General features: G+C 37.8%; 1 protein-coding gene across 2 annotated transcripts; it reads left to right on the top strand.

The window, feature by feature from the left end:
- Positions 1-338: 338 nt before the first annotated feature.
- Positions 339-7,642, top strand: G6PC2 (glucose-6-phosphatase catalytic subunit 2). 2 transcript variants are annotated; one of them, XM_028511020.2, is made up of 5 exons: positions 369-673; positions 1,274-1,383; positions 3,023-3,134; positions 5,321-5,436; positions 6,220-7,642. In XM_028511020.2, the coding sequence occupies exons 1-5, from the start codon at positions 456-458 to the stop codon at positions 6,729-6,731; spliced, it is 1,068 nt and encodes a 355-aa protein (XP_028366821.1). In that variant the 5' UTR covers positions 369-455; the 3' UTR covers positions 6,732-7,642. The 2 variants fall into 2 exon arrangements, with proteins under 2 accessions (XP_028366822.1, XP_028366821.1); XM_028511021.2 differs by lacking the exon at positions 5,321-5,436 and having other exon boundaries at positions 339-673; positions 6,220-6,337.
- The last annotated feature ends 6,733 nt before the right edge of the window (positions 7,643-14,375 follow it).

Here is a 14,375-nt window from a genome sequence, read left to right as displayed (position 1 = left end):
AAATACTCAAAGAGCCACAGTCTATTTTAAATTAAAATGCATGGCTTTAAGGGCTATTTGACATACAGTAATTATTTGCCTAGTCTTCTAGCCAAGCATAAAAATTGCTAATGTCTCTGCCCTTGAAGGAAATGAACTGTGCAAAAAATTTCAAGCAAACACAATCCAACTGTTCACACAAAAGGGAAGTTGCATAAGAAATTCATTGTATCCCTACACAAATTTCCCCTTGACTTGTTCCAGATCAGCATGCACTCCACCTCTTCAGCTCCAATTAAAATCACAAACAAATGAGCTTTTCAGCCGACTAGGGCCCATGTGCCCTTTCCACAGATGGTCAGCATCACATGCTGCAGTAATGGCTGGACACGCCACAAGGGTGGCATATAAAAATGGTGGGACTCAGAGCACGTCAGCTCCAACTGCTCTATGTTTAGAACTGCCTCTCTTTCAAGATGGATTTCCTTCATAGGAATGGAGTGCTCATTATTCAGCATTTGCAGAAGGACTACCGAGCTTACTACAATTTTCTAAGTTTTATGTCCAATGTTGGAGACCCTCGGAATATCTTTTCTATTTATTTTCCACTTTGGTTTCAACTTAATCAGACAGTTGGAACCAAGATGATATGGGTAGCAGTCGTTGGGGATTGGTTCAATCTTATTTTTAAATGGTAAGACTTCTGTTTTGTTTCGTTTTTCCTAAAGCTTATTCTTAAATTTGTAGGTTTGGCTTAATGGTCGCACTTTAGATATGTGTAGTTTTACTTGGAAAATCTTTCAAATACACCAGTTAACTTGAAACACAGATTCATAAATAGAACTTACAAAAACCATAGAAATGTATACTTACATACAAGTGCACATTTATATACAAATGTATACCAATTTATAAGTAAATTCCCAAGCCCTGTAACACATATACTGTGATTAGCCAAGAAGTTAGTTAAATGAGCCGCACCATACTGAACAGATTGATGATGCCTGGGGCCACTTTGACATTCCCAGTCTAAGCACCCAAAGCACCCACAGGACTTCCTCTGTCAGGAAAATACATCCCTGTTTTTACTGAAAACTAGGATGCTGAAACCCAAATGACTATGTCATCCTCTATAATGAGAGATAGACCAGAACCCAAGTTCTTTCAGTTTCTCAATTATGAGTTTTCCCCCTCATCCCTCCAAATCACTTTTGCAAGAAAAAATAGCTTGTCTCCAAGTAAGTAGTAGTTGTGTATTTAAATATATATGATATTTATATTTCTTCAAATACAGGATATTATTTGGTGACCGGCCTTACTGGTGGGTCCAAGAAACTCAGATCTACCCAAATCACTCAAGTCCATGCCTTGAACAGTTTCCCACGACATGCGAAACAGGCCCAGGTAAGCAATTGCAGCAACCTCCAATTACTAAAGATATTCCAACAGAGAGTCACTGTGTATGATTATTATTTAATAAGTGTATGATACCCTATAGGGTTTTAAGGAAAATGTCATGAGTGAGGATGCTGAAAGTTCATAAGCATGAAAATTGCTAATCAGAAAGGAGTTTTATGAGCAATCAGGTTTCACTGTGTTATTTGTAAAAAGATAAGTTAAAATACTCCTTACATAATTTTATATTTGGCATTTATTTTTTGGAAGAATGAAATGGTTTGATAATAAAACAAACAAGAAAGTTAGCTAAAATGAATTGCCAAATAACTATTTTAAAATCCTAGAAATGCTGATTTATCTACTGCTGAGCAACTTTCAAAGTTATTATAGGTCTTCTGAAAAGTCTCATGAATGAGCAAAAAATGGACACGTTTTCTGTAAGAAAGGTAAGGACTTCTCAGTATTACTTTTGCCAGCAAAGATATCTCTGATCTTAGAGTGATTTCTCTAAAACTTATTTTTCCCCTTGTAGATATAGTGTGTAAGTAGGCTTCTTGGGCCACTTCCTTTTTTGTTATAAGTAAGACTCTACATGAGTATAAAACCTTTACCATGGAAGTTGATATTAAGACTATAAAAAGGTTTTTTGAAATATATATATATATATTATATATATATAAAGGAAATTACATGTCATTGGTTTAATTTACAAGACTGTGTTATATTATAACTCACCATAGCTTGTTACATAGCAGAAAATTTGTATTTGACATCCATTGAAACTAACCCTGAATATAGTGTATGTGTAAGTTCTGGTGTATTACCGTAATTAATTCTTTATATATCTAGCTTCTACAGTAGACTATGTTCCATCAGGTTGGGGATGGTATGTATTCTATCTTTGTGAAATCAATGTAATATGGATGGATGGATGGATGGACGGATGGACGGTGAGTGAAAGGATAACTTTTTAGACAATTGCAATGCTACTTTGTTTTATCTCAGCACTTTCCAGCGTGTGTTCTATCAAAGTAAACTGATTTTTAAAAATCAAGCTTCATGGGAAAGACAGCTAGGAGTAGACAGATTACCTCTCTGCAGGCTTCTTCTGCCAATATCGATGCCCCCTTTGCAGATTCTCTTCCATTACCTAACAAAAACTTCCATGAAGCAGCCATCTCAAGATAGGCGTAGTGGTAGCAGTCAGTTGGTAAATCACACACAGGCGTGATATCCTTTAGACATTTGACCTTACAGCCCAAGGAAAATAAACTGATTTAAGATCCAATATGAATACTTTATTTTTATCATCAATTCAAAACAATTACATGTTAACAATGAGCAGAGATATGGCAGAGTTGGGCACAATACCTTGAGTTCTTAATTAGCCTTGAACATTTTAATTTCTGGAATCTGATAAACTTGAAAAATCTGGAAAAAAACCTGAAGTTGTGTTTTCAGGCCCCATTTGGCTCAATTTTCTTTATGTCTACCTATGTCTAAACATTACATACAGCTTGTGCCCTGTTTTATTTTTCTGAGTTGTTTGTAATTTTCATGGCTAATATGCTATTATACTGTCCATTTCTGATGTTGGTTCTCTGTTAACTACCTTCCAAATGGATCAACAATTTTGCTTTTGCAGGAAGTCCATCTGGTCATGCAATGGGCTCATCGTGCGTCTGGTATGTCATGGTGACGGCTGCCCTGAGCCACAGTGTCAGTCACATAAATAAGTCATCTGCCACTCTGCACAGGTCAGCTTTGCTCCAGTGTCTGTAGCAGTGGAATACAACAGTTTTGAATATATAAGGTGTTTTAAAAAATTCACTTTAGTATACTTTTAGTTGTTAAAATATGCTCATTCTATTCTATCACAACCAAAATAGCAAATGAATAGAAAATTAATATTTCGCTTTAAGATAATGTCCTAATTAACTCACAGCTATTGCCTCATTATAGGATTGGAAATGTTTAATTGGTTAATGATTTGCTAAATATGCCTTTGGGTTTCCATAATATAATAACCACTTTAGTATCTCATAAATAAGTCATCTAAAATTATATAAGGAAATAATTTTGCATGCACATTCTCTTGCTTTCAGATTAACTAGAAACTTTGAAAATCATCATTCCCCTTGAATGAATCCTTTAATTCAGTATAAGTTTGCTTCTCTTTTTGACTAGCCAGTGTTTTTGACATCAGTAACATATATTCCAGCTTTAAGGATGTTGCACACATTTTAATCAAAAGCATTCTACAGGCAAACTTAAATTTGAAAGCTAATACATTTCATGTTAGTAGATTTTTAGTATTTAGAAAGGCCTAGAATTTTAATGTAAGATTACTCAAAATTTTTGTAGGAATTAAGCTGTTTCCTTCTCTTCTTTCCTGAAATAATTTATCATTAAAACAGTTCTGAACACCAACCACTTTAATCATAAATTATCAGGATATCTAGGATAAGATATGCCTGTTAATTGGTTTTTAAAAATATGACAACATATACCATTATATAAAAGTTCTTTTAAATAAAAAATTTCCAAGGTTCATCATATAATCCACATTTTAGAATGGTATTGGGTAATATAAGAAAGAAATGACCAAAATAATCTGGGCATATTTAAAGTTTATTCTAATGAGACTGTGACTCTATGCCTTAATACATTCATCATCCAAAACAACAACAGTGGAAAGTGGTAATTTTTAAAAATTAGATTTTCTATCCATAAACTATTTCTCAATGTAGGAATCTAGATAAGCCTCACCTTGTAGTTTATTTCTTCTTCCAATATCCAAATGTGGTAAAATATGTGTTTCTTCTAAAAAATTCTCCTCTTTTTCAATGTTTATAAATGCAAAATTCCTTCATCCATCATAATTTGTTTAGTGCCTACTCCTTACCTTAATAATACCAAATCCTTATTTTTTCTTCCATATGGTTAACCCCTGCTTACTGCCTCTTTGGAAGTCCCATTTCTCTCTGTTCCTTAGTTTTTCAATAAGCAAAGTTTTGTCTGATTACCAGGAACCTCCTCAAATTCTTAAAGTTCAATATTGCTTATTCTCTTTTTAATTAAAATGATGAGCATTGTTTGGATTTTAATATTTTTATAAGTTTTTGTATCTCATTTCTAATCCAAAGTATATAACCTATAGGCCAATTCCCTTTTTCCTTATTTTCTCTATCTCAACAACCAATTCTTTGAGAGTCTGAAATTAAACCCAATGAAAACTTTACGCCCTTGATAAAATGCTGACGTACTAGTCATCTGAGTGACAACTGCTTCTCCAGCGAGCTTTCTTCAGCGATAGAAAGGTTGAGAGAGAGTAAGAAGAGGAAGCACATGTAACAAAGAGTAAAAATGTGTATAATTCATTCTTGGTCATTCTGATATTAGTAATTCACCAAACTTGAATTCCCCCTACTCCATTAAAATAATTATTAGGATGTCAAATTTGCTTCCCTTTATAGTATTTATTAAGATATCAGGATATAGCCCTGGCTGGCGTAGCTCAGTGGATTGAGCGCGGGCTGCGAACCAAAGTATCACAGGTTTAGTTCCCAGCCAGGGCACATGCCTGGGTTACAGGCCACAGCCCCCAGCAACCACACATTGATGTTTCTCTCTCTCTCTCTCTTTCTCCCTCCCTTCCCTCTCTAAAAATAAATAAATAAAGTCTTTTTAAAAAAAGATATCAGGATATAGCACTTATAAATGCATTCCTAAATATAGAAACCTCGGTTAAAACTATTCAAATCTTATGGAGTACGTGGGAACAACATTTTGGGAAAAGAAAAAAGAAAAAGACCCTAGAATCATGATGTTATATGAGACTATTCCTCTAACAAAGGTCATCTGCTGTCACCACCACCCCACCAATTTTGTGAGTGATATAATTTCTTTGCTTTTTACACGCGTATCTATTCTTCCATCGTAGACTGACCTGGTCATTTCTTTGGAGTCTTTTTTGGTTGATTCAAATCAGTGTCTGCATCTCCAGAGTATTCATAGCAACACATTTTCCTCATCAAGTTATTCTCGGAGTGATTGGTGGTAAATATGATCACTTACCTTAGGTCGTGTCATTTGAAAGCTGTAGAGTCATTTGTTTTATGTCCTCAGATTCTTCCTGGTAATCAGTTCTCCATTCTAGATAATTCTGTTAAGCCACTGATATTTAATGCTACCCTGGGAGCTTAAATGCTTCAGCACCTCTGAAATCCTCCCTGTGCACAATGGCACAGTCTCACTTCACTGTATAAACATTGACCTCTCAGTGAGATGGGCTTCTCTGAAGTGTGACTAGAGCTAAGTCCAACTCCCAAACCACCTTTCAGACAGCCTGCTTGTGTCTTGATTTGGGGGACTTAATGGCCTTCCAACCCACACAACACGCCACTCTCTGAAACACCTGAAGTGATTATTACATGACTGGGAACTTCACTTAACAGCTGCTTTGTATTCCTGAAGCAACATTCACCATGATTGAGTTTCTGCCATTCAGCCCCAAATGCTTTTCAAAGGCTAAGTTAATTGCTGTGGCAACTGAAATATTAATTGCAAGCACCTAGATCAGCACTCGGCCTATAAAGTAGGTTGACTCAGTGCCATGGGTTCCTGAAAGATCACCCTGTCCTAATGTGGATGGTGGAAAGACCACTGGGCGTGTGTGTGTTTAGTTACTGTTTTAAGAAAGATTTGGAAGATAGATGTAGCCTAGGTGTCTAAAGCCCTTTATCATTGAAAACTATGGCTTAATTCTTTAGTGCAGGGAGGAGTGATTTCCTGGGGCTCAAGGGTACATAGTCACCTTCAGTTTCTCTTTCTAATCTCCAGGCATGCTCGTGGCAGAGGCCTTTGAACACACTCCAGGCATCCACACGGCCAGCCTGAGCACATACTTGAAGACCAACCTCTTCCTCTTCCTGTTTGCACTTGGTTTTTACCTGCTTCTCAGACTGCTTGACATTGACCTGCTCTGGTCTGTGCCCATAGCCAAGAAGTGGTGTGCCAACCCCGACTGGATCCACATTGACACCACACCTTTTGCTGGACTTGTGAGAAACCTCGGGGTCCTCTTTGGACTGGGCTTTGCAATCAACTCAGAGATGTTCCTCAGGAGCTGCCGAGGGGAAAATGGCTACAAGCTGAGCTTCCGGCTGCTCTGTGTCATGTCCTCGTTGACCACACTACAGCTCTACCATTTCATCAAGATCCCCACTCATGAAGAGCATTTATTTTATGTGCTGTCTTTTTGTAAAAGTGCATCCATCCCACTGACTGTGGTTGCTCTGATTCCCTACTGTATTCACATGCTAATGAAACCAAGTGAAAAGAAGATTAATTAGAATTATGCAGAATTAGTGCTCTGTGGTGTCAGGGGGACCCTCCAGTTCCATCACCCTCCAGGAGAGCCACAGAGCAGGGAGAGACTGGGGCATTCCCCTCAGAGGGCACACAATGGCAGCCACAGGCCCCATTCCACCCTCACATGCATTTAGTTTAGCTCTCACAGTGGTCTCTCTCTCTGTGTCTCAAGTTAGCTGTCAACATTTAAAAACAAAAATCTGAATTTCTGTATTTTCTTGAAAAATCTGATGATATGGCAATTAGAGGGCCTGCATTCCCATCTGGAGACAATCAACTGTCCCCGAATGTCCCCAACAGGACGCAGGCACCACCCATTTATCACAGCCTCCAGCATCCCAACAGGATCCTCAGTCTCTGATGCTTTTATCATCTTCAGATGCTTCTGACGCTTGTGGACATTTTAGTGGCAGCCAAATCTAACTGCCTCCCTTTTCAGATAAGGAAATGGAGGCTCATTCAGATAAAAGAAACGGCTGTTGTCACACCACCGCCAGAACAGGGACTAGAACCAAGTCTTCTGACATGTATTTCCATTAAACTATGTTTTGTTTCTTCATTTTCAAGAGCTAATAATTTGTAAGATTTTATGTAGCGTCTATGACAATTACTATATAAATCAACTATTTTTGCAACATTGACATAAAAATGTCATACGCTGTTGGAGGTACACCTTGCACGCAGGGCCTCGAGGGGCCAGGTGATGGCTCTAGATATGGACATAGCCAGGGGAAAGGAAACAGTCCAGGCTACTGTGGACTTGAACCTCTGCACAACTCCTGGCCTCTGTTTTACAGTAGTGGTTTCTAATATTTCTATAAACGCTGCTGAAGATACTCTGCTTAGAACATTATTTAGCCCCAAAAGGCTTATCTCTCTACTATGACATCCTTGTACTTTATTTTTAGGAGCCAATTTTTTGAAACTGAAGAAATCAAGTGCATGACTTTCCTCAAAGTCATGCTCCAACCTGTGAAACTATTAAATGCTTACATCTCTTAGCTGGGTTAACTTCTGTGTGTACTGAACTGTGATTAAAATCTATAGGCTTACTTTAGAAAATTAGTATTGATGGAATATTAATAGTATACTAAGAATTTCTTAGTAAGTTTTTTTCCTCATTTGTCCTAGTAATTCTGGACTTTAAGTTGATAACTCTGTTATTTCAATTAAGTACATTTTAATTAAGTACATATCGTAGTGACCTGTGATTTACCATAATGCTTCATGTAATTCTTTTCAAGGACATTAATACATAGTTTATTTTAGATGATGATATTAAATAACTCATATGTTATGAAAACATAACAGTTCAAGTGAGTGCTATTTGACAAGGCATTAGTTGAAGATAACAAAAACTCCAAAACTCAAAGTAATTATTGGTCCATTTCTAGGTATATTTACAGAATATATTCTGTTGCTTTTACAAAACACACTTAATAGATTTCTCTTTAAATGGTAACTGAACTTGATTTTAGTGATTGGCTGATTCCTAAGCAAAAAGCTGAGGTATGAAGAAATATTATATTTTTAAATTTTTTTTTCAATTACACTTTACATTCACTATTACTTTGTATTAGTTTCAGAAGTACAGCATACTGGTTAGACAATCGTATACTTTACAAAGTCCTCACCTGGCACCATACATAGTTATTACAATATTATTGACTATAACTCCTATGTTGTACTAAAGAAACATTATCTTAAAAATGAAATTTGTCTCATGTTGATGAGACATTTAGGGTGAAAGAGAGAAGAATGATTCTTAACATGTGACTCTTGTTCATTGGTTCAAGCCTTCCAGTTGGAGTGACCTGAGGTCCTCACTTCAATCCTTTCACACTTCATGATGCGTTTACCTCATCACTCACTCTTCCGCATTTGTCAGAAATCTCATTCCTGTCCAAGAGCTCTTCCTCAAAGTTTCAGTTGACATTAATAATGGTAACAGTGAAAAGTCTTCCATTCCGCCCTGGCTGGCGTAGCTCAGTCGACTGAGCGTGGGTTGCGAACCAAAGTATTGCAGGTTCAATTCCCAGCCAGGGCACATGCCTGGGTTGCAGGCCATGGCCCCCAGCAACCGCACATTGATGTTTCTCTCTCTCTCTCTCTCTCTCCCTCCCTTCCCTCTCTAAAAATAAATAAATAAATCTTTAAAAAAAAAAGAAGAAAAGTCTTCCATCCCAATACAGTCTCAGCCTGCTCCTACCAAGACCTGAGGAAGCTGGGGCATCAATAGCCAAGGAGTTCCACTGTACTGAGTGACCCCATCATAAATCCCCTCTCAGTTGTGCTCAGGTCCCCACAGCGGGTGCTGTTGGATGATACGTGATCCTCAGAAGGGAAACACTATAAGGTGTGGGTTCATTTTCTATAATTAATCCCCAACAATGCTACTCCTATCTGCCATCAAGCCCTGGAGTCCCACGTGATGAGGTCTCCCTTTTTACTCTAGCTGGTATCCTGAAGGAATCCATGTGGTGGCAAAGGGCTTCTGCAGTTGAAACTGCTTAGGCGGCAAGGGGAGCAGCTCCTCACAGCCTTGGAGAAAATGTCTGCTTTTAATAACGATGGGAAAGACTCTTCAGCTTCCAATTTATTTGCCAAAAGTAAGTGGAATTTAGCTCGTTTGACTTGCTGTTACTACATATGTACCAGTATATTCAAAATGTCTACATTTTGCAGAAGAAAAATATTAACATTATGAGCTTTCAGGATTAAAAAAATCTAGACAAGTGACTTGAGAAACTGTCCAATCAAACATATATTTGAAAAGAAATGTAAAAGAATTTATTATTGCTGAAACTAGCTATCAAGAAGAGTGACAAATCTCTTTCCTTTGACAACCTAGTGATTGGACATCTGTTTTAGAAAGTTAAATTGATGCCTTCTTTGGATTGATTTCAGTATATCAGATGGGTGATTAAAAATTATTATGAGATACTGCCCTGACTGGTGTGGCTCAATGGGTCGAGCATTGTCTCACAAACTGAAAGGTCGCTGGTTCAATTCCCACTCCCAGCACATGCCCGGGTTGTGGGCCACGTACCCATTTGGGGGTGTGTGAGAGGCAACCAGTTGATGTTTCCCTCTCACATTGATGTTTTTCTCCCTCACTTCCACTCTCTCTAAAAATAAATAAATAAATCTTTTAAAAAATTATTGTAAAATGCCCTTGAAGCTCAAAGTTATATCTCTAAATGTTTTATTCTTATTCAAAATCTGCAAATAAATCCAAGATCAAATCGATAGATACACATAAAAATCTTGGTATAAGAGAAGGTAAACAAAACAAAACATGGTTTTAAAATGTGATTTGTTTCTTGAGTTTATTAAAACTACATATTCCTGCACTTTTTAATGGGACTTCTTTTTACACTGATGGCAGTATTCTATATCCGGGCCGTCCAAAATGGTAGTTGATTGCCACATGTGGCTATTGGGCTTTTGAAAGACAGCAAATGCAACTGAGGGATCGCCTTTTAAAATTTTACACAGGTGATTTGTCAAGCTGTACGCTTGAAACCTGCATGGTTTTATTAGCCAATGTCACCCCAATAAATTCAATAAAAAATAAAATCTTATTTACTTTTAATTAATTTAAATTTAAGTAGCCATGTGTATTTAGTGGCTGCTGAGATGGATAGTGATGGCACAGATTAAGTCACACAGTGCTTTCTTTTCTCTGAGGGAAAAAAAAAAACATGTTTTAAAAAATATTGTCACCTAGAACACATTCATGTGAGACAACATGGATCAGTATTATCTGCTTTATTTTTATATGAAGAAATTGATTTGTTGGCAGAACGTGGACAAAATATCTTACCTCAGCCCAGGGATCTTTAGATTAGTACACAGATGTTATTTTCCAGATGAAACAATAGTGATGATGGGTAAATTCTGTTGTGATCGTTACACATTCACAAGAAACATTTAACTTGTGTGGTATCTGACACTCAACATTTCTGGGGCTTGAAGGATTAAAGTGACTATAAAAAGTTAGCAGTGAACGCAGCTGTGTGTTTTAGGGAGACCCTCTATAGACCGTGGATCTCTCTGTGCAGCTCCCTTTTCTCTTCCTCTGTCCTGTGGGCTCCAGCGGCCTTGGTGTCCTAGGATCTTAGCTCTGTTGCCTCCAATCAGGAAGTCTGGGTACCCCTCCTTGCACCACATCCTGGAAGCTCTCACAGAGCCACAAAACTGGGTGAAGTTTGACCCAACATTTATGATCACATTCTAGATGGCTGGATGACCTTCTAACAAAGCTGTTCTGCTCGGGTGGGTCTACCACACCTGTATCCTGGATGGGCACCAGTACTTCTGTGGTTACTGAGAAACTGTTCAAAAAAGAGTTACTAGTGTCCAGCTTCACCAGAGGATTTTGCTCTCATTGACCAACTGTCCTGGTCACTCTGGAAAGTCCCAGCAGCTTTATGGAGAATAACTGGACCTCAGTGTGGCCAAGAAACTAACAAGATATCTCTAATTTTTGCCCTGTCCCCTTACGTTTAAGGCTTTCTAATGGTGATCTCACACTAAAGGTCATGTAGTGCTACTTGTTAATTTTTTTACAGATTGTATTTTGGTTTTTGTTTTAAAAATATTAACAGCAAGAAAGACCTATCAGAAGTAACAACTCCAGAAACTTCTGTCAAATGACAGCAAGTTGTGGGAATGTTCTAAGAATTAGAAGCACTTCGTTTTAGCTCTGCAAAGGACAAACACAGTTTTTGTCAAATTCGAGGCTGGTTTGATGTGGTGTACTAATTACTGCCTTTGCTCTTTTGTGACGGAGATCACAGTAATGACTTAGAAGAAATCACATCTCATTTCTGTTGGCAGCACAGAAGCGCTTGTTCTCAAGGAGGAAGAAAATTCAAAGATTGAGGTTATAAAGGTTCGCCTAAAGACAATTAATTATTTTCTGTTTTGAATTTTAAACTTTCTTAGAATCTTTTCTTTCTTTCCTGACATTTTGCCATGTAATTTCTCAAAAGAATCTGTCTTTTGGTTCAAAAAAACTGTGATAGTTCCCCAAAGAGCAGTATCTTCTGAAGGAGCAGCTAGGATCGGGGAAGATAACGAGGGGAGGGCGGCAGCTGAAGTCCCACTGAGTGGGCTTTGTGGCACAGTTTGGGGGCTGCCTAGGGGAGAATTTGCTCTGGCAGCACCTTACCCATTTCCAGTGCTGGCCCAAGGGAGAGCAGAAACTGCTTCCCTGGGATGATCTGCGTACTCTGCAGGAGGAGCAGGCCATGGGCATGTCTGGGAAAGAAATCCAGAACTAATTAAGAGCTTCTTCCTTACCCTTGCATATCAATTGGGCCAATCACACTTTAAGTTCTGCTCAAAGAATTGACTTTTTCCTGGACTCAGCCTGTGTATTATGAACAGTATTGGCCAGATTGTCCTCCTTCCTCACATCCTGCCATTAATGGCAGGAGTTTTCTAAAGGTGGACATTGCATTCACCCATTACTGTCTTTCAAGACCCTTGCCCTCAAACTTCACAATTCTGCATTAAAAGCATCCAACCCTCGAGAACTCTTTTTCTGCAGAATCATTTCAAATTCTGCCTTTTAACAATTTTTTTGAATGAAGAAAATTCCCTGCTAGAGTCCCTAGGGATTATAGAGTCCCTGCTGTCTTTTTATAGGAAGATTGCATTGACTTAACAAAGGAAAAGTAAATGTCTCTGCCTGAGTTTGTGAAATTTTATCTTGCATCTTATTCTTTTAGCATTGGGATGTTGATGCCCTGCTCAAGCTGACCAATCAAGAGGTGATGCCACTGGTCCCTGCATGGATCCCAAAGGGCGTCAGAACACAAGGGGGCAGGTGCAAGCAAATTCAAAGACAGATAGATGTACAGAAGACTTCACGAAGTTTGGCAGCAAGCTTTCTGGACTGCAGTCATCAGACCTGGGTTCTAGTCTCTCTCTGCATCTAAGCACTGGGGTGCTGGGAGGCCATTTAACACTGGTGAGTTCAGTTGACCAATTTCTCAAGTCAGGGGCTTAGAATGGAAGATTTATTCTAGCTCTGACATTCTACAACTCTAAGGATCTCATTCAATGAAATTGGAAGAAAAGCTAGAGCATATTAAAATTTACTTACATGCAACAAATAGGCTATAACTTCTAAAGAATACATTTTGTAATTTGCTTTTTAATAAACAATTTTAGATTTTTATAATACATTTCAGTATTAAAAACATTCTGTTCCTATATGAGTCTGAATTTTATAGCTATAGAAAGGCATGCATGGAGACATCTTACAAAAGAGATCTCGTAATTAAATTACCAGCTCCCCTTTCTTAACATTCAAAAGAGGAAAGTCTTCTTGCTAGGAGAGATACTAAGGTGCTATATGTAATAACTTGCTGAGTGAGAAAAAGAGAAGGAAAAGTTTGCTTTATGGGAGGAGAAAGTGACTAGAAATTTAAAATATCATTTTTGTAAGTTTGTTATAGACTCATTATGGATCTCTCAAAGACATAAAATTTACTTTTTAATTCTTCATGGATGTTATGTGCTTCTTGAATGCAGCATAACTGTAACACCATATTATATGTTGCCAAGATTTTTGAAGATGACTATGCTAAATGAAAATTAGAGATCCAGTTCCAAATAGCATTTAAGATCTTCTCAGGTTCAAAAAGGGTCCCTTTTGCCCATGTTTTTCTTTTCTCTCTAATCCCCCTACCCACCCACTGGACAAACGCTTATTAAAATCATTTAAGTGTTAGGTATGCAAGGGATGACTTCAATCTAGGCCTTTCTTTCCTTTGGGGAGATCCCCAGAGGTTCCAGGCATACCTGCTACTGCTGTGGCTACACACCAGGCTGTCTCTGGCCTGTGGGCTTGGAAGAGTTGAACTGAGGCTATCCTCAGTACAAGTTAGCTGGTAACATTATTCCCCATTGCTTTTAACCTGCGCTATTTCAAATTCATTCTCTTCTTGAATCACTTTCCTTTAAACTCTGGCTATAACCTGCCAACGGAGTTGGGATCATCCCTTGTCTAACATTAATTTTATCAAATGACAGGATGAGAAAGCATAATTATAAAACACCAAGCCCTTAAGTTAAAGCCTCCCTCACTTAAAGCATAACAAAGCAGGGTATGTGACATGTTTCTGGGAAACCACTAGAATGAGTTTTGAGGACTTCTATCCAGTTAAATTTTCTTTTATAGCAGTGACATTTGAAAAAATTAATATTCCTTCCTTTAATCAATATTTTTGGAAAACCTCTAGATGTAAAGTCATATTTTAAGGTCATTTAAGAACACATCAATACTTCAACATTACATTATTTTGTTTATACTTATGTTTCAGTATTTTTCTTAATAAAAATCTAACTGTATCCATTAAGATTGTGTTAATCTAAAATTAACAACAGCTATAAAAAAATGACTTTGGGGCCTAAACAAGTGAGAGGTGTCTTTTTCTGGAGGTAGGCAGCCCAGACTGGAGCAGCTTCTCAAGAATGCCTAGGAATCAAGCTCAATTTGTCTTCCTGCTCTGCCATTCATGGGCATACCCAAATGGCCACAGGATGGCTGCTATGCATTCAGAAAAGAAAAAAGATGGATAACCACCTTTCTTTGATCCAGGCTTTATTGT

Source organism: Phyllostomus discolor, chromosome 4 (assembly GCF_004126475.2).
Source record: "Phyllostomus discolor isolate MPI-MPIP mPhyDis1 chromosome 4, mPhyDis1.pri.v3, whole genome shotgun sequence".
Taxonomy (NCBI): domain Eukaryota; kingdom Metazoa; phylum Chordata; class Mammalia; order Chiroptera; family Phyllostomidae; genus Phyllostomus; species Phyllostomus discolor.
The sequence above is the reverse complement of the archived record's forward strand: the minus strand, read 5'-3'. Positions and strand labels throughout refer to the sequence as shown.